General features: G+C 43.8%; 1 protein-coding gene across 4 annotated transcripts in view; it reads left to right on the top strand.

Moving 5' to 3' along the window:
- Window positions 1-24668, top strand: part of LOC126210627 (uncharacterized) — a 178345-nt gene that overhangs the window by 89204 nt on the left and 64473 nt on the right. For 2 of the 4 annotated variants that reach the window (XM_049939930.1, XM_049939929.1), the window contains exon 1: window positions 17807-18007. The exons of the other annotated variants lie outside the window; for them this stretch is intronic. In XM_049939930.1, coding sequence (XP_049795887.1) covers window positions 17857-18007 — 151 coding nt within the window. In that variant the 5' untranslated portion in view covers window positions 17807-17856. Of the gene's footprint in view, window positions 1-17806; window positions 18008-24668 lie in introns of those variants that run through there. 4 annotated transcript variants of the gene reach the window in all.

The following is a 24668-nucleotide window of genomic DNA, read 5'->3' as shown; positions in this document are numbered from 1 at the left end:
TACATCATTTCAATAAGATATTCGTTCAAATGATGTATGGAAGATGTAACTAATTAACATTGAAATTGTTTATTCTTCACTCATCCAGTTACCAGTTAGCATGCTCTGGAATATCTGTACCGTAAAAGCAGTTTAACTTGACTTTCTGTTGCTTTCAGTTTTATGCCTTCTTCCTCATGTACTGTCTTCTACATTAATTACACATGTTCCCGCATTGTGGTAACTTAATATTCGAAAGAATGAAAGTAGTTGGAAAATGAATAAATTAACGTAACTACTGGATAAAAAAAATCTCCTGCAGATAATGTAATAATCCTGACTGTATTACCTAACTAGGGTAGATTTGTTAAGAGTAGATACACTCCTGGAAATGGAAAAAAGAACACATTGACACCGGTGTGTCAGACCCACCATACTTGCTCCGGACACTGAGAGAGGGCTGTACAAGCAATGATCACACGCACGGCACAGCGGACACACCAGGAACCGCGGTGTTCGCCGTCGAATGGCGCTAGCTGCGCAGCATTTGTGCACCGCCGCCGTCAGTGTCAGCCAGTTTGCCGTGGCATACGGAGCTCCATCGCAGTCTTTAACACTGGTAGCATGCCGCGACAGCGTGGACGTGAACCGTATGTGCAGTTGACGGACTTTGAGCGAGGGCGTATAGTGGGCATGCGGGAGGCCGGGTGGACGTACCGCCGAATTGCTCAACACGTGGGGCGTGAGGTCTCCACAGTACATCGATGTTGTCGCCAGTGGTCGGCGGAAGGTGCACGTGCCCGTCGACCTGGGACCGGACCGCAGCGACGCACGGATGCACGCCAAGACCGTAGGATCCTACGCAGTGCCGTAGGGGACCGCACCGCCACTTCCCAGCAAATTAGGGACACTGTTGCTCCTGGGGTATCGGCGAGGACCATTCGCAACCGTCTCCATGAAGCTGGGCTACGGTCCCGCACACCGTTAGGCCGTCTTCCGCTCACGCCCCAACATCGTGCAGCCCGCCTCCAGTGGTGTCGCGACAGGCGTGAATGGAGGGACGAATGGAGACGTGTCGTCTTCAGCGATGAGAGTCGCTTCTGCCTTGGTGCCAATGATGGTCGTATGCGTGTTTGGCGCCGTGCAGGTGAGCGCCACAATCAGGACTGCATACGACTGAGGCACACAGGGCCAACACCCGGCATCATGGTGTGGGGAGCGATCTCCTACACTGGCCGTACACCACTGATGATCGTCGAGGGGACACTGAATAGTGCACGGTACATCCAAACCGTCATCGAACCCATCGTTCTACCATTCCTAGACCGGCAAGGGAACTTGCTGTTCCAACAGGACAATGCACGTCCGCATGTATCCCGTGCCACCCAACGTGTTCTAGAAGGTGTATGTCAACTACCCTGGCCAGCAAGATCCCCGGATATGTCCCCCATTGAGCATGTTTGGGACTGGATGAAGCGTCGTCTCACGCGGTCTGCACGTCCAGCACGAACGCTGGTCCAACTGAGGCGCCAGGTGGAAATGGCATGGCAAGCCGTTCCACAGGACTACATCCAGCATCTCTACGATCGTCTCCATGGGAGAATAGCAGCCTGCATTGCTGCGAAAGGTGGATATACACTGTACTAGTGCCGACATTGTGCATGCTCTGTTGCCTGTGTCTATGTGCCTGTGGTTCTGTCAGTGTGATCATGTGATGTATCTGACCCCATGAATGTGTCAATAAAGTTTCCCCTTCCTGGGACAATGAATTCACGGTGTTCTTATTTCAATTTCCAGGAGTGTATAAAGATCGATAAGCATTTCTCGCTCAATAAGCCATGAAATATTACAGGAAAATGTGAAAGTCTTGCGTTTAGAGAGTCTTATCAGATGACATCACTTCGGCGTGTCATAATGTTCCGACATAAGTAATTCGCACACCAGGAAAATGTCAGTATTTCAATTACATACGTGATGATGTTTGCTAAAGTTTTATCAGCGTCCGGGAGTTTCCCGATTCCCACTGAAATTGCAGGTCATAATGCCGCTGATATTGTTGCAAGAGAAAATTTTGAGTTGGACGCTTTTTTTTGTGGTGCAATATAGATTACGAACAAAAGCCAATAAATAATTGATGTGTGATGGCTTACGTGTATGGTAGGTTCATATTAGCGTTACAGGGCCGCACGTAGCAGGTTCCTTACAAACAAGCAAAATAGTAAATGCAATTCTAGGAAGGTGGACTACTTTTAACAACACAATTTGCTGCCATCGGTTGTCATAGTGATGTAAAACACGCAGTGTGGTTACAAGAGTGGTCATACTGCTGTAGCGAAACTTATCTCTTATTTTTTAATAAAAACTTAAACACCTAGACGGTAAATTAGGATTTCTGCTAGCTAATCAGCCACAGATTGAGCGGTAACCTACGTTCTTCTTCTTCATGTGCCGTCTCCTCTAAGAAGGTTGGCTGTCATCATGGCAATTTCTGATCTTGATTTGGCCGATCTAAGGAGTTCTGACGTTGAACAGTTGTACCAATTTTTTAGATTGTCAATCCAGGATGTCCGTCTTCTACCCCTCGTTCTCTTCCCACAAAATTTCCCTTCTAGTATTATTCGCAATATTTTGTAATTTACTCCCCTAATAACATGGCCTAAATATTGTAGCTTCCTTACTTTAATAGTTTTAATTAATTCTTTTTCCTTTCCCATTCTTCTTAGGACATCTTGATTAGTAATCCTCGTTACCCAACTAATTCTAAGTATTCTTCTATATGCCCACAGTTCAAAAGCTTCTAAACTGTTCATGTCCTTCTTTTTCAATGTCCACGCTTCCATTCCGTATAATAATTTTGAGAATACATAGCATCTTAGCAACCTCATTTTTGTGTTTAAACAAATGTCTCTCGAACAGAATGCATTTTTCATCTTATTAAAGATACTTCTGGCCTGTCCTATTCTCGATTTAATTTCTTCTGAGCTTTCAATCTCCTCATTTACAATTGTTCCTAGATATTTAAATTTACGTACTTGATCGACTCTTTCCCTATTGCTTGTAAGATTTTCTTGTTAGTGTGTTTTAGATATCACCATGAACTTAGTCTTGCTTACGTTAAGAGTCAAGCCAAATTCTTCACTTTTTTCTGCGACTTTGTCAAGAAGTAATTGTAGATCTTTGAGGTTTCCAGCTAGTAGTACAGTGTCATCAGCAAACCTAACATTGTTAATGTATAGCCCATTCACTTTAATGCCAGCTATTTCATCTGATAGAGCTGCCTGGATTATGTCTTCTGAATACATATTAAACAATAAGGGTGAGAGAACCTACGTTGCAGTACGTAATTTCAGCAACAAAATTTAAGGAAAAGTCTTGTAGACTTTGCCAGAATCGTAAACCGAATTCCTAATTTTTCTCTTCTGTAGATTATTCTTTTTTATGTTACTAACCAAACAATTTAGAGGCAAATTACGTAGCATGAAAAAAAGTCGCATTGATTATACAGTGATCTAAGGTTTGAAATTTTTAAAATTCAAGACAGTGTTTTAAAGCAATTTTTTTGCTTTACTTTATGACCGGCTTAGATTTGTGAGAGTATCATCAGATGCGTCTGTCTTTTTAAACTACAAAACAAAACATAAAATATCTTTTAGCCAAGTCGGTAGCGTCAAAAGACTTAAAAAAGTCACGAAATTAAAAGATATGCAAATGATTCGTAGTGTATGATCAACGTCAGTACACCTGTCATTGTCAAACTCTTAACGCCATCTTTGTCAAGGCGAATACTCTTTGAGTAACCAATGGTGAAAACAGTTACAAACAGAAATTATGGATAGGGAAAGAACTGCAAAAGCAGCCGATTAATCTGCAGCTCTCTGGATGGAAAATATCTTTTCATTACCGTACTCGATTGAAGGAAACATAAAATAGCTTCTTCTCACTGAATTACATTCTACTGAAGCACCACATCTCAGAAACTTCTATTCTCTTCTTGTCTGAAGACGTATTTATCATTCATGTTTCAATTCCCTACAGGCCTATACTCCAGGTAAATACTTTCAGAAAATAGTCCCTGACATTGAAATTTGCGTTACAGGGTAACGTATTTACAATTTTAAGAAAGGTTTTTAACTGATATTGGCAGTTTGCAATTTATATCCTCTCTACTTCAGCCATTATTAGTTATTTTGCTGTCCAAAGAGCAAAACCCATCTCCTATTTTTAGTGTCTCATTTCTTAATCTAATTTCTATTTCTCTCAGCATCACTTGATTTCTGCCTTTCATTTCCCTTGTCTTACTTTCGTGATATTCACAACGTCTACGCAATACGCTATCCATTCCATTCAACTTATATTTCAAATCCTTTGCCAACTCCGAGAATTGGAAGGTGCCCTCTCGGTAGAGAAAATTCTGCAGTCGACCAAGCCCCAGCGAAATTACATTACGAAATGCGAATGATTCAAATTCGCGTCAAGAAGGCACATTCCAATGGCGTTGGGATTTTCTTAGTGTCCTATAATAGGCATTAACACCACCTGCAATCAACTCGTCGTACTCTGAAAATAATGAAACGTACCATTAATAGTGCCCATTGGTGAAAGAAACATATGATAAAGTTTCACGCCCACATCTTTTGGCTGTTTGCCGTCATTGTTTAGTGACACTCGACCATGAAAGTTTAACAAACTTCCTACACCGAAACAGTGTAGGAATTAAGGTAGCCAGAATTCCAGAGATTAATTAACAAAATAGCACACATAAAGCTCGAATCGTTTGGTGAATGAACAGTTCCTCTCCAACCTTTTGAAAAGGGTCTCTGTGAAATAATAAATCTACTGCAGGAAATATTATTTCATATAAGGTACAGGGTATGTCATCTGATCACAAATTATTTAGTAAGGGATAGTACAAGAAACTTACATATTTCCTCTGCAAAGGCCCGGAAAAGAAAGAGAAGTGAGTGGCGAAGAAATAATTAAAGGTAAATCATTAGCTTTAAAAAACAAGATAACGTGGAAGATGGGAAACTTCTCACGTTAGACGTATTATTAATATACATTCCTGCTTTGTAAACGTTGGACTACGGTATTTTTATTTTTTTGACTTTAAACATCGTGTTTTCAGAAAAAAGAAAATTTTGTCACATAATATCGTTTTGTGATAAAAAGTAAAGAATTACAGTATCATCGGTAAATCTCGAAGATTTTATTTCTCCCCCGTGAATTTTAATTCCTTTCTAAATTTGTTTTTGGTTTCATTGACTGCTTGCCCAACGTTCACATTGAATGACATCGGGGAGAGGCTACACCCCTGTCTCACTCCATTCTCGACCAGTGCCGCCTTTTCACGTCTTCGAACTCTTTATACCTGCAGTTTTGTTTCTGGACAAGTTGTAGATAGAGATTGACTCGCTGAAAACTTAAGAACTATTAGTATAGCACGTCGGACGAAAGAAGTCAAATAATCAATTACATTAACAGTAAAATAAGGAAAGTTTACGATAAGTGCATGTCAGCAGCCTTCACTTTCGACAGTTAATGATAAGATCGTAAGAAAGCTAAGGTTTGTGTAGCCAACAATAGAGAGATGCATGTCAGTTATTATTGGGATATACAAGGAAGCTAACGAATCAACAGGGAACGGATCGGTGAGGAAAACGTAATTGTGAGTGTAATGAAAGTGATACGGAAGTGGATGGATGTCATGATACGGGGGCCTCTAAGGCACTTCTACTAGATGAGACTACAGTTTACAAAGCAATCACAACGTAAATCTTGTCTAATACTTTACATGTTGCGTAAAATGTGCTTCTGGTAGAGAAAGTCAGAAATAACGTACGCCGTCGATGATTCAATTAGCAGATTAGACGTCGTACGAATTGCTGTATCTGACGTACCACCTGTATTGCCTTCTATACGTCTGATGTTCTTACCTATTCGTAATTATGGAGGTTCGTTCATCCGAGCGTACGTAAGGTAGTACTGCATTAAGCTTTGCTTCAACATGAGAGACGTTTGTAATAGGATACGAACACAGTAGTATGCACTAACAAAGCAAACAGGTATAAGTTAACCTACTTCCTGGCAAATACTGGCAACGAACTACTTTTCACTAGCTTATAGTGATTACTTTACGCAGTAATGAAACGTGTTTATTACACTATGTAGAGCATCAATCAGTATGTCATAAGGTGGCCCTAAAACTGTAGTTGTGTTCAACAGCACTTTTACAATCGTTATCGAATATTTCTTCTGTCTGTAACGTCAGTTTTATTCACTGCCTAATGATGAAGCTTTGCATTGAGCTGATCATGGTTTGCATATAGGGACAGCGACACTGGCATTGCTTAGATAAGGTACTTAAAGCCAAACTTTTAAGGGCGCATAAATCTGAAAAGCAGATTACTTAAGTTTTACACGAACTTTCACTGTTGATCAATAGATACAAAATGATTCAAATGGCTCTAAGCACTATTGGACTTAACATCTGAGGTCATTAGTCCCCTAGACTTAGAACTACTTAAACCTAACTAACCTAAGGACATCACACACATCCATGCCCGAGGCAGGATTTGAACCTGCGACCGTAGCAGCAACGCGGTTCCGGACTGAAGCGCCTCTAACCGCTCCACCACAGCGGCCGGCTGATCAATAGATACCCTCAAACTTTTATGTGCATAGTGTTTCACAATCCATGTTACACACGCATGTAGAGGTTGTAGAGGGGACTTGGTAGATGAAGCTTTACGTAGTAAACCATACCCTGAAACGTCACCCAACGACGCTAGAGAGCGTCAAAGTTATAGGCACCGGCGCCTGTAAATATATATCTGCACAGGGTTACAAACTTTATTATATTTTATTATCTACGTATATAATTAAGCCAATGTGGAGCCCTCAAAGCGTGACTTCTACTCTCACTTGTCTGGTATTTTCCGTAACGATTTGTTTTGTTTCAGGTGCTCGGTCATAAGCAAGAACTGACTACACCTCAGGAGAAAGCCAAATGCGTCGCGCAGTAAGCGGACACGAAATCACCCACTGCTGCCCAAAGAAATTTCCTACGTAAATTTCAAAGGGAGCCACACGACGTTAAGACGATTAGTCCTCGATATGACAGTGTAAACCATCAGGTTCGGCAGAAAACGCACATCTAATGAAATCGAAGAGGAGATCGGCGAGACCTCCCAAAGAAGCCCAGCAACGTCAATTCAGGAGCATCACGAGTTCTAATATCTCTCGCACAACAGGGGTTCTCACGGTGCTGCATGCACAATTTCACATGCAAACATACAAAGTTAAAATTGTACATACATTGAAGCGGAACAAACTGCAGCTTCGCCACGAATTTGCTACTGATTTGTTGGACTGGATCGGCCAAAACCGTAGCTATCTAGGAAACGTCGTCTTCTCTGACGAAGTGCGAAGGTTAATCGGCACGTTATTCGCATCTCCGGCTCCTAAAACCCAGGCTGTTTTCGGGTACATGTCAGAGATAGTGAAGAGATGAGTGTGTGGTGTGTGCTGATGAAAGACAGCACTGTTGGACCATTTTGTTCATCAAGCAAACAGGAACAGTAATCGTTTATCTGGACAAGCACGAGCACTTTGCTGTCACTCAGTTTCTTCCCCGTCAGCCGAACGCCATCTTTCGGTAGGATAGAGCACCACCGGAATATACATAATTTATACGGTTGTGACTTCCAGAACCGAACATTTCCACTCTGATGGATGTAAGGAGTTGTGGTGTGTCGTGGTAGATTGGTATTGTACAATTTTGGGCAAGACTACAAAAAAAAACAGTTACTTATCATTAGCGTAACATGAGGTTCTATTTAATCGCTGCTTCTCCCGGCTAATAATCTTTATTTTGTTAAAGAAATCTCGACCTGGGATCGTGTAGGTATGTTGTCAGTCAAGCAGTGTAAATGGCACTAAGTTCACGCACAAAAGTGATCTTATAGAACCAGCAAACAAGCTACATGCACATTAAATAATCTCAACTATACAAGAGTAAGGATTTTTAGCAATCTTTGGTGCTGTTTGCGTGCTTTCAAACAATAAGAAATTGCCCCTAAAGGCGGAAGAATCAGCAATGATCAACGACATGAGGATGCAGAAGGCAATGGAAACCACTGCATTAAAGACACGTAACGTGTATCCACAGGACATGTGGCCTGTAATTGAAGAAGTGTCATGATGATCTCTCCATTGGCAAAAGATTCCGGAATAGTCCCCCATTCGGATCTCCGGGAGGGGACTGCCAAGGGGGAGGTTACCATGAGAAAAAGATTGAATAATCAACGAAAGCATAACGTTCTACGAGTCATGGGCGACTGGAATGCAGTTGTAGGGGAAGGAGTAGAAGAAAAGGTTACAGGAGAATATGGGCTTGGGACAAGGAATGAAAGAGGAGAAAGACTAATTGAGTTCTGTAACAAGTTTCAGCTAGTAATAGCGAATACCCTGTTCCAGAATCACAAGAGGAGGAGGTATACTTGGAAAAGGCCGTGAGATACGGGAAGATTTCAGTTAGATTACATCATGGTCAGACAGAGATTCCGAAATCAGATACTAGATTGTAAGGCGTACCCAGGAACAGATATAGACTCAGATCACAATATAGTAGTGATGAAGAGTAGGCTGAAGTTCAAGATATTAGTCAGGAAGAATCAATATGAAAAGAAGTGGGATACGGAAGTACCAAGGAATGACAAGATACGTTTGAAGTTCTCTAACGCTATAGATACAGCAATAAGGAATAGCGCAGTAGGCAGTACAGTTGAAGAGGAATGGACATCTCTAAAAAGGGCCATCACAGAAGTTGGGAAGGAAAACATAGGTACAAAGAAGGCAGCTGCGAAGAAACAATAGGTAACAGAAGAAATACTTCAGTTGATTGATGAAAGGAGGAAGTACAAATGTTCCGGGAAAATCAGGAATACAGAAATACAAGTCGCTGAGGAATGAAATAAATAGGAAGCGCAGGGAAGCTAAGACGAAATGGCTGCAGGAAAAATGTGAAGACATCGAAAAAGATATGATTGTCGGAAGGACAGACTCAGCATACAGGAAAGTCAAAACAACCTTTGGTGACATTAAAAGCAACGGTGGTAACAATAAGAGTGCAACGGGAATTCCACTGTTAAATGCAGAGGAGAGAGCAGATAGGTGGGAAGAATACATTGAAAGCCTCTATGAGGGTGAAGATTTGTCTGATGTGATAGAAGAAGAAATAGGAGTCGATTTAGAAGAGATAGGGGATCCAGTAGTAGAATCGGAATTTAAAAGAGTTTTGGAGGACTTACGGTCAAATAAGGCAGAAGGGATAGATAACATTCCATCAGAATTTCTAAAATCATCGGGGGAAGTGGCAACAAAACGACTATTCACGTTGGTGTGTAGAATATATGAGTCTGGCGATATACCATCTGACTTTCGGAAAAGCATCATCCACACAATTCCGAAGACGGCAAGAGCTGACAAGTGCGAGAATTATCGCACAATCAGCTTAACAGCTCATGCATCGAAGCTGCTTACAAGAATAATATACAGAAGAATGGAAAAGAAAATTGAGAATGCACTAGGTGACGATCAGTTTGGCTTTAGGAAAAGTAAAGGGACGAGAGAGACAATTCTGACGTTACGGCTAATAATGGAAGCAAGGCTAAAGAAAAATCAAGACACTTTCATAGGATTTGTCGACCTGCAAAAAGCGTTAGACAATATAAAATGGTGCAAGCTGTTCGAGATCCTGAAAAAAGTAGGGGTAAGCTATAGGGAGAGACGGGTCATATACAATATGTACAACAACCAAGAGGGAATAATAGGAGTGGACGATCAAGAACGAAGTGCTCGTATTAAGAAGGGTGTAAGACAAGGCTGTAGCCTTACGCCCGTACTCTTCAATCTGTACATCAAGGAAGCAATGATGGAAATAAAAGAAAGGTTCAGGAGTGGAATTAAAATACAAGGTGAAAGGATATCAATGATACGATTCGCTGATGACATTGCTATCGAGAATGAAAGTGAAGAAGAATTAAATGATCTGCTGAACGGAATAAACAGTCTAATGAGTACACAGTATGGTTTGAGAGTAAATCGGAGAAAGACGAAGGTAATGAGAAGTAGTAGAAATGAGAACAGCGAGAAACTTAACATCAGGATTGATGGTCACGAAGTCAATGAAGTTAAGGAATTCTGCTACCTAGGCAGTAAAATAACCAATGACGGACGGAGCAAGGAGGACATCAAAAGCAGATTCGCTATGGCGAAAAAGGCATTTCTGGCCAAGAGAAGTCTATTAATATCAAATACCGGCCTTAATTTGAGGAAGAAATTTCTGAGGATGTACGTCTGGAGTACAGCATTGTATGGTAGTGAAACATGGACTGTGGGAAAACAGGAACAGAAGAGAATCGAAGCATTTGAGATGTGGTGCTATAGAAGAATGTTGAAAATTAGGTGGACTGGTAAGGTAAGGAATGAGGAGGTTCTATGCAGAATCGGAGAGGAAAGGAATATGTGGAAAACACTAATAAGGAGAAGGGACAGGATGATAGGACATCTGCTAAGACAGAGGGAATGACTTCCATGGTACTAGAGGGAGCTGTAGAGGGCAAAAACTGTAGAGGAAGACAGAGATTGGAATACGTCAAGCAAATAATTGAGGACGTAGGTTGCAAGTGCTACTCTGAGATGAAGAGGTTAGCACAGGAAAGGAATTCGTTGCGGGCCGCATCAAACCAAGACTGATGACCAAAAAAAAAAACGTGGACGGAGGAGATGACGTTACGCGTCTCAGCAGTCGCGCTCGATGCCCTTCAGAAGAGCAATATCGAGCACGTCCGGTTGTCCCGTGCAGGGAGAATTTTATTTTTTTTTTATTTTATTTTTTTTTTTTTTTGCATCTTTCATTCCAGTCCCTTATGGGGAGAGGCGGGCCTAATGCCATTTTGACGCCTTAGCTTATCTTATTTGATTCTGTTTGGACTCTCTTTATTTCGAACATTGTATGGATTTCTTATATACTATTCTGACATGCTATTCCTATTTCCTATTTGTATTCTATTGATTTCTAATTCTTTACTGTTGTATTCTACTGTCTGGTAGCCTAATGTTTTCTTTTTTTTTATTTTGGTCTGTCTGCTCATTGTCAATGTTATTTATGTCCGTCAGTAAATCCCGTGGAGTGTCCTCTGCGGCCGTCGTAGAAGGGTCTTGTGTCCGCTTGTGGTGCGACTCCTTCATGGAGTTAAGTAATGGTTGCCCTGCCTCGCTCAGTTGAAAACCTGTGTCTCGGTTTATGAGATTGTCCGTTACGCGAATTTCAATGGCCTCCTTGAAGATGCTGTCCCAGTAGAAACTGGCAGGGGCAAGAATCTTGTTCTCTTCGTATTTCGCTTTGTGTCCAGTTTCCGAGCAGTGTTCTGCCAGTGCCGATTTGGTGGGCTGGCCTAGGCGCGAGTAGCGTTGGTGTTCTTTGCAGCGGTCTTCGACTGTTCGGATTGTTTGACCGATGTAGGATTCGCCGCAACCACATGGAATATTGTATACGCCCGCTTTCTTGAGGCCATATCCGTCTTTCACTGTCCCCAGTACGGCCCGTATCTCTGATGGTGGTCGGAAGACCGTGTCAGTTTTGTGTTGTTTTTAGCAGTCTCCCAATTTTTGATGTCGCATTGCCTGCATACGGTAGAAAGGCAAGGCTTGTTTCCTCATCTTTAGACTGTTCTTCATCTGGGGTTTCTGCAGTGTTTTCGTCGTCTGAGGGCTGTCTGAATCTGTCGTTCGCTGTATCCGTGCTTGTGAAACTCATTTTCTAGGTGTTTGAGTTCTTTGTGCAGACTTGTTCGTCCGATATCGAGTATGCCCTATGAACCAGTTTGTTGAGCATCCCGTTGAGTTGTGCAGGATGGTGGCAACTCGAGGCATGTAGATATAGGTCCGTATGTGTAGGCTTACGGTACACGCTATGACCCGGAGTGTCATTTGATCTCCGCTCTACAAGTACACCAAGAAAGGGCAATTTCCCTTTCTTCTCAATCTCCATGGTGAACCGTATGTTGTCGTGGACGGAATTTAGATGCCCTAAAACCGTCAGTGGTGTGGGTTCCTGTAGTCATGTCCTATTTCATGAACCACGGGCAACGTATGAGTGGCCAAGTAAGTGGTCCCGACAGTCGGGATACCAGTTACTTTGGAATAAGGCTGGGCATCTCGGACATATTCTGAGTCGTGGTCACCTTCGTGCTCATACGGCAAAGACTACCAAATCCACCGGTTAGTCCCTCAGCCGTTAGGGGTAAAACCCAATGGGACTCGGGGCAAGTAAGGCTAGCAACCTGCTTCCCTGGTACTTTAAATATGATGCTGGCAACAATCAGAGCAAAATGCCTCGGACCTTTGGAGGTGACGGAGTCCCACCTCTGACAAACCAGGGACTCCTAAGATACGACTTGGCAAACAAATGGTAATGAGATGGGGAGCTATTAATATCAATGGGGACTACTCTGGGAAGAAGGTAGAGGTGGCAGAGGCTGCAAGTAAGATGGGGCTGGACGTTTTAGCTGTTAGTGACATTCGGGTAAGGGGTGAGAAAGAAGAGGAAGTGGGAGAATACAAGGTCTACGTGTCAGGACTCAAAGCAGGAATAGCACAATGGGGTGTAGGGCTTTACATCAGGAAAGAAATGGAACCCAGCGTAGTTGCAATAAGGTATGTAAACGAACGACTGATGTGGATAGATTTGACAGTGTCTAGCAAGAAAATTAGGATTGTGTCAGTATATTCGGATTGTGAAGGGGCAGATCAAGATAAGATGGATAGTTTTTATGAGGCACTCAGGGATGTAGTTGTTAGAGTAAAGGACAAGGACAGTGTTCTGCTCATGGGTGATTTTAACGCCAGGATTGGAAATCGAACAGAAGGGTATGAAAAGGTTATGGGTAAATTTGAAGAGGATATGGAAGCCAACAGGAACGGGAAACAACTCTTGGATTTCTGTGCCAGTATGGGCTTAGTAATCACAAACTCCTTTTTTAAACATAAGAACATTCACCGGTATACTTGGGAAGGCAGGGGAACCAGATCTGTCATTGACTATATAATAACAGATCAGGAATTCAGGAAGGCTGTGAGGGGATTCTTTGATGACACTGATCATTATTTAATCTGCAGTGAAATTGGGATTGTGAGGCCGAAAGTGCAGGAGGTCAGGGCCATATGTAGGAGGATAAGAGTGGAGAAACTTCAGGATAAGGAAATCAGGCACAAGTACATAACAGCGATCTCAGAAAGGTACCAGTTAGTAGAATGTAGTCAATTACAGTCATTGGAAAAGGAATGGACAAGGTACAGGGACACAGTACTAGAAGTGGCTAAAGAATGTCTTGGAACAGTAGTGTGTAAAAGTAGGATGAAGCGAACAGCTTGGTGGAATGACACAGTCAAGGCAGCCTGTAAGAGGAAAAAGAAGGCGTATCAAAAATGGCTACATACCAGAACCCAGGTAGACAGAGAAAGTTATGTTGAAGAAAGAAACAAAGCCAAACAGATAATTGCAGCATCCAAGAAGAAATCGTGGGAAGACTTTGGAAACAGGTTGGAGACTATGGGTCAAGCTGCTGGAAAACCATTCTGGAGTGTAATTAGCAGTCTTCGAAAGGGAGGTAAGAAGGAAATGACAAGTATTTTGGACAGGTCAGGAAAACTGCTGGTGAATCCTGTGGATGCCTTGGGCAGATGGAGGGAAAATTTGAAGATTTGCTCAAAGTAGGTGAAAATGCGATCAGTAATGTTTCAGATTTCGAGGTAGAATGGGATAGGAATGATAATGGAAATAGGATCACATTTGAGGAAGTGGAAAAAATGGTCAATAGATTGCAGTGCAATAAAGCGGCTGGGGTGGATGAAATTAAGTCGGAACTCATCAAATACAGTGGAATGTCAGGTCTTAAATGGCTACACAGGATAATTGAAATGGCCTGGGAGTCGGGACAGGTTCCATCAGACTGGACAAAAGCAGTAATCACACCAATCTTTAAACATGGAAACAGAAGAGATTGTAACAACTACAGAGGTATCTCTTTAATCAGCGTTGTGGGTAAAATCTTCTCAGGTATTGTTGAAAGGAAAGTGCGAGTATTAGTTGAGGACCAATTGGATGAAAATCAGTGTGGGTTTAGGCCTCTTAGAGGTTGTCAGGACCAGATCTTTAGCTTACGGCAAATAATGGAGAAGTGTTATGAGTGGAACAGGGAATTGTATCTATGCTTTATAGATATAGAAAAGGCATATGACCGGGTTCCTAGGAGGAAGTTATTGTCGGTTCTACAAGATTATGGAATAGGAGGCAAACTTTTGCAAGCAATTAAAGGTCTTTACATGGATAGTCAGGCAGCAGTTAGAGTTGACGGTAAATTGAGTTCATGGTTCAGAGTAGTTTCAGGGGTAAGACAAGGCTGGAACCTGTCTCCACTGTTGTTCATATTATTTATGGATCATATGTTGAAAACAATAGACTGGCTGGGTGAGATTAAGATATGTGAACACAAAATAAGCAGTCTTGCATATGCGGATGACTTAGTTGTGATGGCAGATTCGATTGAAAGTTTGCAAAGTAATATTTCAGAGCTAGATCAGAAATGTAAGGGCTATGGTATGAAGATTAGCATCTCCAAAACGAAAGTAATGTCAGTGGGAAAGAAATATAAACGGATTGAGTGCCAAATAGGAGGAACAAAGTTAGAACAGGTGGACGGTTTCAAGTACTTAGGATGCATATTCTCACAGGATGGCAACATAGTGAAAGAACTGGAAGCGAGGTGTAGCAAAGCTAATGCAGTGAGCGCTCAGCTACGATCTACTCTCTTCTGCAAGAAGGCAGTCAGTACCAAGACTAAGTTATCTGTGCACCGTTCAATCTTTCGACCAACTTTGTTGTACGGGAGCGAAAGCTGGGTGGATTCAGGTTACCTTATCAACAAGGTTGAGGTTACGGATATGAAAGTAGCTAGGATGATTGCAGGTACTAGTACATGGGAACAATGGCAGGAGGGTGTCCACAATGAGGAAATCAAAGAAAAACTGGGAATGAACTCTATAGATGTAGCAGTCAGGGCGAATAGGCTTAGACGTTGGGGTCATGTTACACGCATGGGAGAAGCAAGGTTACCCAAGAGACTCATGGGTTCAGCAGTAGAGGGTAGGAGGAGTCGGGGCAGACCAAGGAGAAGGTGCCCGGATTCGGTTAAGAATGATTTTGAAGTAATAGGTTTAACATCAGAAGAGGCACCAATGTTAGCACTGAATAGGGGACCATGGAGGAACTGTATAATGGGGGCTATGCTCCAGACTGAACGCTGAAAGGCATAATCAGTCTTAAATGATGATGATGATGATGATGATGATAAAAACGTCAGTAGGTGATCAGGTCCGTGGGGCCAGATGACAAACGTGTCGTCTACGTATCGTTAAAAACACACGGGTTCCCGTTCGTCCGCTTGAGGTGTCTCCTCTTCGAAACTCTCCATAAATAAGTTGGCTACCACTGGGCAGAGACACACCGTCTGTTTGCTCATAGCATTGGCCGTTGAAGACGAAGTAGGTGGATGTAAGTACGTGCCTGAACAGTTGTGTGCAAAGAAGGGTAGCTCGTTTCGTGTTATCGAGCAATACGGGTGAGAGTGTCACTGATATGATACGCGAGCTGGGGTAGTAGTCACTGAAACAAAGGAGGTCTTCTTTGCGGTGTGATCTATTCACGAAATTTTAATCACCAAATTTCTCTTCTGAATACAAAAAATATTTTGTTCTCACCCTTCTACGTAGGGAGAAATGATCATCATAATAAAATAAGAGAAATCAGAGCTCGAATGGAAAGATTTAGGTGTTCCTTTTTCCCATGCGCCATTCGAGAGTGGAATGATAGAGAAGTAGTATGAAAATGGTTCGATGAACCCTCTGACAGGCACTTAAGTGTGAATTACAGAGTAACCATGTAGATAGAGATGTAGAAAAAGTCTCTTACTGATGAAGCTTGAACGTGGCAGGGAAGACAGAAAATCTGAAAAGGGAAACACAAAGTTTCAGTCTAGATATAGCAGGGATCAGTAAAGTGAACGCTACCCACTCGCCTGCCGCCGCTTCATGGTAAAAACGGCCACACACAGGTATATACTTGACGACCGAAATTATCTTACGATTTTCTCAATAACGCTTGAGAAGTATGCGCTACTGCTTACAAATTTCGTTGTCCTAATGGAGTACTACGAGTGTGAGAAGTTTGAAGTATATCCGCGTTCCAAACGTCGTGGCCTCCCCTTGTGAGATGAAGAAGTAATAAAATAAAGTGTTATGGTTTAGGCGGCAGTTTTACTGAATGAACAACGAAAATTAAGTAAGTGACGAACATCTTTCATCTTTTTGTGGGGGATGTCAGCGAAGAAAAGTTTCGTAAAGGTTTGAAATCACGTGTAAAGTCTGCAAAAAGTCACTAGTGCTCTCATTCACAGATGCTGGATGAATGAAGTATGGCTACTTCCGCGTCATGAGGTACACTTCTTTTCTCCCGCACCTGAAACCCTTTGGTTTTTAGAAATATATAAGACAGCCTGTTTTAATTCAAGGTACAAGCAAATTTCATCTATACACTTGCAGCCGTTTCAGCGTGAAGGGGTAACAGACATACTACAAGGCACAAAAACTTTCATTTTTATAATATATGTAAGATATAGAGTGACAATTATTGAAATATGTGAAAAAAACCTAAATTAGTTACTAACTACGGCGTACATACACTTTATTCAACATGTAAACGTCACTACCCCTTTTCGGATGTAGGTTGTGACATGATCGATATGCGTGCCATCATTGAGGCATCATGTGAGGCAAACGAATAGCGAAATTCTACACTAGCCGGTGAAGTGTCGGAACATCGACGCTGTCGATGACCTGCTGAATGCCTGTTTTCAGCTCAGCATTGGTTTTGGGGTTATTGCTGTACGCATTGTCTTTAATACAGCCTCACAAAGATTGGTCGCATGTCTTCAGCTCCAGATATGGCGGCCAATCGAGACCCATGCCAGTGGCCTCTGGGTGTCCCAGAACACGAATGCGGTCCTCAGACTGCTCCTCCGGGGCATCAAACACTCTCCTGCTTCTATGGCGGTCGAGTTCCGCCTGTCATGAAGCACATATTGTCAAAATCAGGCTGACTTTGGAAAATGGGGATGAAACCATTTTCCACAACCTTCATGTACCGTTCGGTAGTTTCCGTGCCATCGAGGTAAATATCGCACCGATTATTCCGTGATTGGATACTGCACACCAGACAGTCACCCGTTGAGGGTGAAGAGACTTCTCGGTCGCGAAATGCGGATTCTCAGTCCCCCAGTTTGAACATCCTAACACAAACCGTAATGACGATTTTATTGCGCGTATTTCAATAATATTGTCTCCCTGTATAAGATAACAGGCATAGCGTCAACCACAGGGATGAACAAATTTATTGTTACAATGAGCGGAGTTACCTACAACCTCTCTCAGTTAAAGAAGGTCAAGCCTCGCTATTCTTACGTCGGAAACTAAACCTTCACTTCTGGGTATCACCCGTTTATCCCTTAGTGGCTTTCTCTGTCGTCCTAAAAACGTGTGGCAGATGTACGCGTGAAACGAAGGAATATTTTTCTGAAACGACTGTGTGCTTGCAGGTTGGTGCTGTGACAGGAAAAAAGAATAACCACGGAAATCGTCGTCCTTCCTGTGGTTTTCCCATCCTGCGGAAAGACTTCCGCTACGAGAATCCTTATAGTGGGCCCGCGGTGCCTGCGATGCTCACTGCGTGTGATTCCCTCGCGGTCTCAACAACAACTGACAATGCATCCATTGGGGGTAGCTGCTCCGTTGCTGGCTCTGCTGGCGGCGAACGGCACTACGGTGCTCGACTGTGTCTGCCTTAAGATCCACATCTCCAACTTCGAGGGCTACGGTGCAGACTGGGTATATAGCGCCTACTGTGGAGAGTTCAGTGAGTACTTTTTCGTATAGCACTGATTCACACTACTTTAATCACCGTCCAGTTTTGCAGTACTGAGACTAAGCTTTGCTTGCATATATTGCTATCAAACAAGATGAGACATTCTCAGTGTGACGGCAAATGACTATGAAACTTCACTACACTACACATCAATCGACGTTGTCCAGCTTTTTGCGTTTGACCAGATGACACGAAGTGCGGTTTCGAAAGGCTGAAAATAATCAGTCTACATCTCTTCATTGAGCCCAAGACGTTTTCGAAATATGTGAGAGTGGGTGTTAGACAGAGGTTGTCTAATGTGATGGGTAGGATGCATAATCATTTCTCGAAGGTTTCCGACCATTGTTTCGTCCCCCGTAATTCATTTTGTGTTAAAAGCGACCACCTTATTCTCTTTTGGTCACCGCGTACTTACATCCTATGAATGCCCGCTTATTAACCCAGTATGTATAAGCTATTAATTTGATTTTGTTAAACACCTTTTAGTAGCATAACTCATAATCCTATACATAATATACTAGCTTGTGATGCTACACTACTGGACGTTAAAAGTGCTACACCACGAAGATGACGTGCTAAAGACGCGAAATTTAACCGACAGGAAGAAGACGCTGTGATATGCAAATGATTAGCTTTTCAGAGCATTCACACAAGGGTGGCGCCGGTGGCGATACCTACAACGTGCTGACATGAAAGTTTCCAACCGATTTCTCAAACAGAAAAAGCAGTTGACCGGTGTTGCCTGGTAAAAGGTTATTGTGATGCATCGTGTAAAGAGGAGAAATGCGTGCCATCACGTTTCCGACTTTGATAAAGGTCGGATTGTAGCCTATCGCGATTGCGGTTTATAGTATCGCGACATTACTGCTCGCGTTGGTCGAGATCCAATGACTGTTAGCAGAATATGGAATCGGTGGGTTCAGGAGGGTAATACGGAACGCCGTGCTGGAATCCAACGGCCTCGTATCACTAGCAGTCGAGATGACAGGCATCTTATCCGCATGTCTCTAACGGATCGTGCAGCCACGTCCAGATCCCTGAGTCAACAGATGGGGACGTTTCCAAGACAACAACGATCTGCACGAACAGTTCGACGACGTTTGCAGCAGCATGGACTATCAGCTTGGAGACCGTGGCTGCGGTTACCCTTGGCGCTGCATAATAGACAGGGGCGCCTGCGATGGTGTACTCAACGGCGAACCTGGGTGCACGAATGGCAAAAAGTCTTTTTTTCGGATGAATCCAGGTTCCTGTTTACAGCATATTGATGGTCGCTTCCGTGTTTGGCGACATCGCCTTGAACGCACATTGGAAGCATGTATTCGTCATCGCCGTACTGGCGTATCACCCGGCGTGATGGTATGGGGTGCCATTGGTTACGTATCGGTCACCTCTTGTTCGCGTTGACGGCGCTTTGGACATTGCACGTTACATTTCAGATGTGTTACGACCCGTGGCTCTACCGTTCATTCGATCTCTGCGAAACCCTACATTTCAGCAGGATAATGCACGACCGCATATTCCAGGTCCTGTACGAGCCTTTCTGCATACAGAAAATGTTCGACTGCTGCCCCGGCCAGCACATTCTCCAGATCTCTCACCAAGTGAAAACGTCTGGTCAATGGTGGCCGAGCAAGTGGCTCGTCACAATACGCCAGTCATTACTCTTGATGAACTGTGGTATCGTGTTGAAGCTGCATGGCCGGCTGTACCTGTACACACCATCCAAGCTCTGTTTGACTCAATGCCCAGGCGTATGAAGGCCGTTATTATGGCCAGAGGTTGTTGTTCTGGATACTGATTTTTCAGGATATATGCACCCAAATTGCGTGAAAATGTAATCACATGTCAGTTCTAGTGTAATATTTGCCCAATGAAAACCCGTTTATCATCTGCATTTCTACTTGGTGTAGCAATTTTAATGGCCAGTAGTGTACTATGATACTTAGCCCTGTTACATACAAGTTAAGTTTCCAAATCACTACATGAACTTGAAAATAGACGACTTTTTCAATACAGATGGTCAAAATTAACCCATTCTGTGAATGATTAGTTTACGACTAACAGTTAAGAACGGCACTAAGCTAAAGAATCACACTAACTTTCGTGCCTTGTCACTGCTTATCCATTCCTGATAGTTCGACGCTTAAGACTTAGAAATTCACCACGACATTTGGTAAAGTTCAATACTCCTTTTATTTCATATTCCGTACGGTAAATATAATTCTAGTTCCAACATAACTGACAATATGGTAGCCAAACCTACCAACGATTCTGGCTCACACTGCCTTTTCTTTCTACCCATAGGCATTAAACCTTATGCCCGCCTTTAATTCAAGCTGGCCAATACTATTTCATGAGATCTTGACGCCAATTTAAGCTAAATTTAATATTTGTGCAATATCGTTTAAAGTATTTTTCCATAGGCAGATAACTTTGACCTTGTTGCTCTAAAGAATCTTTTTAAAGGAAACTATATCGTTGCCCACGTAGTCACGCTGTATGCAATTTCCCGTTCAATTGGGAAAAATATAGCTTATGTTCATATTATTAGATTGACTTTTGTCGGTCAATAGTATATAAGTGTGTAGGCAGTAGCGTTGTACGCCCTGACACACCCTACTTGAAATATTAGGTCCTTTTTTCTTGGTAGTTATGTGAGAATTCAACGACGCTCACAATAATCCTCATCCCAAATACACTCCTGGAAATTGAAATAAGAACACCGTGAATTCATTGTCCCAGGAAGGGGAAACTTTATTGACACATTCATGGGGTCAGATACATCACATGATCACACTGACAGAACCACAGGCACATAGACACAGGCAACAGAGCATGCACAATGTCGGCACTAGTACAGTGTATATCCACCTTTCGCAGCAATGCAGGCTGCTATTCTCCCATGGAGACGATCGTAGAGATGCTGGATGTAGTCCTGTGGAACGGCTTGCCATGCCATTTCCACCTGGCGCCTCAGTTGGACCAGCGTTCGTGCTGGACGTGCAGACCGCGTGAGACGACGCTTCATCCAGTCCCAAACATGCTCAATGGGGGACAGATCCGGAGATCGTGCTGGCCAGGGTAGTTGACTTACACCTTCTAGAGCACGTTGGGTGGCACGGGATACATGCGGAAGTGCATTGTCCTGTTGGAACAGCAAGTTCCCTTGCCGGTCTAGGAATGGTAGAACGATGGGTTCGATGACGGTTTGGATGTACCGTGCACTATTCAGTGTCCCCTCGACGATCACCAGTGGTGTACGGCCAGTGTAGGAGATCGCTCCCCACACCATGATGCCGGGTGTTGGCCCTGTGTGCCTCGGTCGTATGCAGTCCTGATTGTGGCGCTCACCTGCACGGCGCCAAACACGCATACGACCATCATTGGCACCAAGGCAGAAGCGACTCTCATCGCTGAAGACGACACGTCTCCATTCGTCCCTCCATTCACGCCTGTCGCGACACCACTGGAGGCGGGCTGCACGATGTTGGGGCGTGAGCGGAAGACGGCCTAACGGTGTGCGGGACCGTAGCCCAGCTTCATGGAGACGGTTGCGAATGGTCCTCGCCGATACCCCAGGAGCAACAGTGTCCCTAATTTGCTGGGAAGTGGCGGTGCGGTCCCCTACGCACTGCGTAGGATCCTACGGTCTTGGCGTGCATCCGTGCGTCGCTGCGGTCCGGTCCCAGGTCGACGGGCACGTGCACCTTCCGCCGACCACTGGCGACAACATCGATGTACTGTGGAGACCTCACGCCCCACGTGTTGAGCAATTCGGCGGTACGTCCACCCGGCCTCCCGCATGCCCACTATACGCCCTCGCTCAAAGTCCGTCAACTGCACATACGGTTCACGTCCACGCTGTCGCGGCATGCTACCAGTGTTAAAGACTGCGATGGAGCTCCGTATGCCACGGCAAACTGGCTGACACTGACGGCGGCGGTGCACAAATGCTGCGCAGCTAGCGCCATTCGACGGCCAACACCGCGGTTCCTGGTGTGTCCGCTGTGCCGTGCGTGTGATCATTGCTTGTACAGCCCTCTCGCAGTGTCCGGAGCAAGTATGGTGGGTCTGACACACCGGTGTCAATGTGTTCTTTTTTCCATTTCCAGGAGTGTAGTTAATAGCCTTGTAGGCAACATCCTAAATAGGTAATATCTGATACACTAGAGTGTGTATTTCGATAATTAGGGTGGCATAACCCAGTTGAATGCGTAGGCTCTTGAACCAACAACTAACTAATAATTAACCTTTCACATTGAAAGTTTTGTTCCTCGTCACCCTTGTAACTACATACAGTGGACGGTCGTACATATTATATTTATAGTTAGTGTATCGTTGGTTAAGTTATTGCAGGTTTCCTAAATACAACGTTGACCATCTGTGCATAAAGCCATAAATGATGCCCCCACTCTCTCATAAATGCGTAGTAATGTAGTGCCATAACGTAACAACCTTAGTCAAGTTTCGTGTTAAAAAAGTGACGTATTACTCCATGTATAATGGAAATTATTTTATTTCCAACTTCCTCTATCTTTGAGAAGTACTCGCCTAACTGACATATGATCTTGTTCATCCCCCGCATGAGATCGTGCGGAACCATACCGACATAGAGGTTATCATATGTGGTATTTAATCTAAGAAGCAGAACTTAACGTCTAAGTAAATTTCTTATCAGTTAATAAGGTCTCGGTTTACAGTTAACGCTCATCGGGATTCTATCTACTTAGTGCCTTGTTCCCTCACAAATTTCTACATATACATCTACTTCTACGTGATTACTGTGCTATTGACAATAAAGTGCCTGCCAGAGGGTTCAGTGAACCACCTTCAAGCTGTCTCTCTACCGTTCCACTCTCCTACGGCACGCGGGAAAAACGAGCTCTAAGTATGACTAAGTATGACAGTACACTACTGGCCATTAAAATTGCTACACCATGAAGAAATGCAGATGATAAACGGGTATTCATTAGACAAATATATTACACTAGAATTGACATGTGATTACATTTTCACGCAATTTGGGTGCATAGATACTGAGAAATCAGTACCCAGGACAACCACCTCTGGCCGTAATAACGGCCTTCATACGCCTGGGCATTGAATCAAACAGAGCTTAGATGGCGTGTACAGGTACAGCTGCCCATGCAGCTTCAACACGATACCACAGTTCATCAAGAGTAGTGACTGGCGTATTGTGACGAGCCAGTTGCTCGGCCACCATTGACCAGACGTTTTCACTTGGTGAGAGATCTGGAGAATGTGCTGGCCGGGGCAGCAGTCGAACATTTTCTGTATCCAGAAAGACCCGTACAGGACCTGCTACATGCGGTCGTGCATTATCCTGCTGAAATGTAGGGTTTCACAGGAAGGAAGGGTAGAGCCATGGGTCGTAACAAGTCTGAAATGTAACGTCCAATGTTCAAAGTGCCGTCAACGCGAACAAGAGGTGACCGATACGTAACCAATGCACCCCATTCCATCACGCCGGGTGATACGCCAGTATCGCGACGACGAATACACACTTCCAATGTGCGTTCATCGCGATGTCCCCAAACACGGATGCGACCATCATTATGCTGTAAGAACCTGGATTCATCCGTAAAAATTATGTTTTGCCATTCATGCACCCAGGTTCGTCGTTGAGTACACCATCGCAGGCGCTCCTGTCTGTGATGCAGCCTCATGGGTAACTGCAGCCATGGTCTCCGTGCTGATAGTCCATGGTGCTGCAAACGTCGTCGAACTGTTCGTGCAGATGGTTGTTGACTCAGGGATCGAGACGTGGCTTCACGATCCGTTACAGCCATGCAGATAAGATGCCTGTCATCTCGACTGCTAGTGATATGAGGCCGTTGGATCCAGCTCGGCGTTCCGTATTACCCTCCGGAACCCACCGATTCCATATTCTGCCAACAGTCATGGGATCTCGACCGACGCGAGCAGCAATGTCGCGATACGACAAACCGCAATCGCGATAGCCTACAATCCGACCTTTATCAGAAACGGAAACGTGATGGTACGTATTTCTCCTCCTTACACGAGGCATCACGACAACGTTTCACCAGGCAACGCCGGGCAACTGCTTTTTCTGTTTGAGAAATCGGTTGGAAACTTTCCTCATGTCAGCACGTTGTAGGTGTCGCCACCGGTGACAACCTTGTGTGAATACTGTGAAAAGTTCATCATTTGCATATCACAGCATCTTCTTCGTGTCAGTTAAATTTCGCGTCTGTAGCACGTCATCTTCGTGGTGTAGCAATTTTAATGGCCAGTGGTGTACTTAAACCTAACTAAGCTAAGGACGGTCCACACATCCATGCCTGAGGCAGGATTCGAACCTGCGACCGTAGCAGCCACGCGGTTCCGGACTGAAGCACCTAGAACCCCTCGGGCACAACGGCCAGCGCTCCAATGAACAGAATCATATCATCGGACCAGAATTAACTGATCTCCAGAGGTTGCAAATACCGCTTCAGTTGTAAATTTCGTTTATTATCACGACCGGTTTCGAGCTCTCATAACCCCATTCTTAGGTATCGTAACTGGCAGTGGACGTGTACTACACTCGCTGTGCTACCTATGAGTGCAACTGAAGCGGTATTTTCAACATCTGGTATAATGCTCAGTTGCGGATGTTCTTCCAACA

Source organism: Schistocerca nitens, chromosome 10 (genome assembly GCF_023898315.1).
Source record: "Schistocerca nitens isolate TAMUIC-IGC-003100 chromosome 10, iqSchNite1.1, whole genome shotgun sequence".
NCBI lineage: Eukaryota > Metazoa > Arthropoda > Insecta > Orthoptera > Acrididae > Schistocerca > Schistocerca nitens.
The sequence above is the reverse complement of the archived record's forward strand: the minus strand, read 5'-3'. Positions and strand labels throughout refer to the sequence as shown.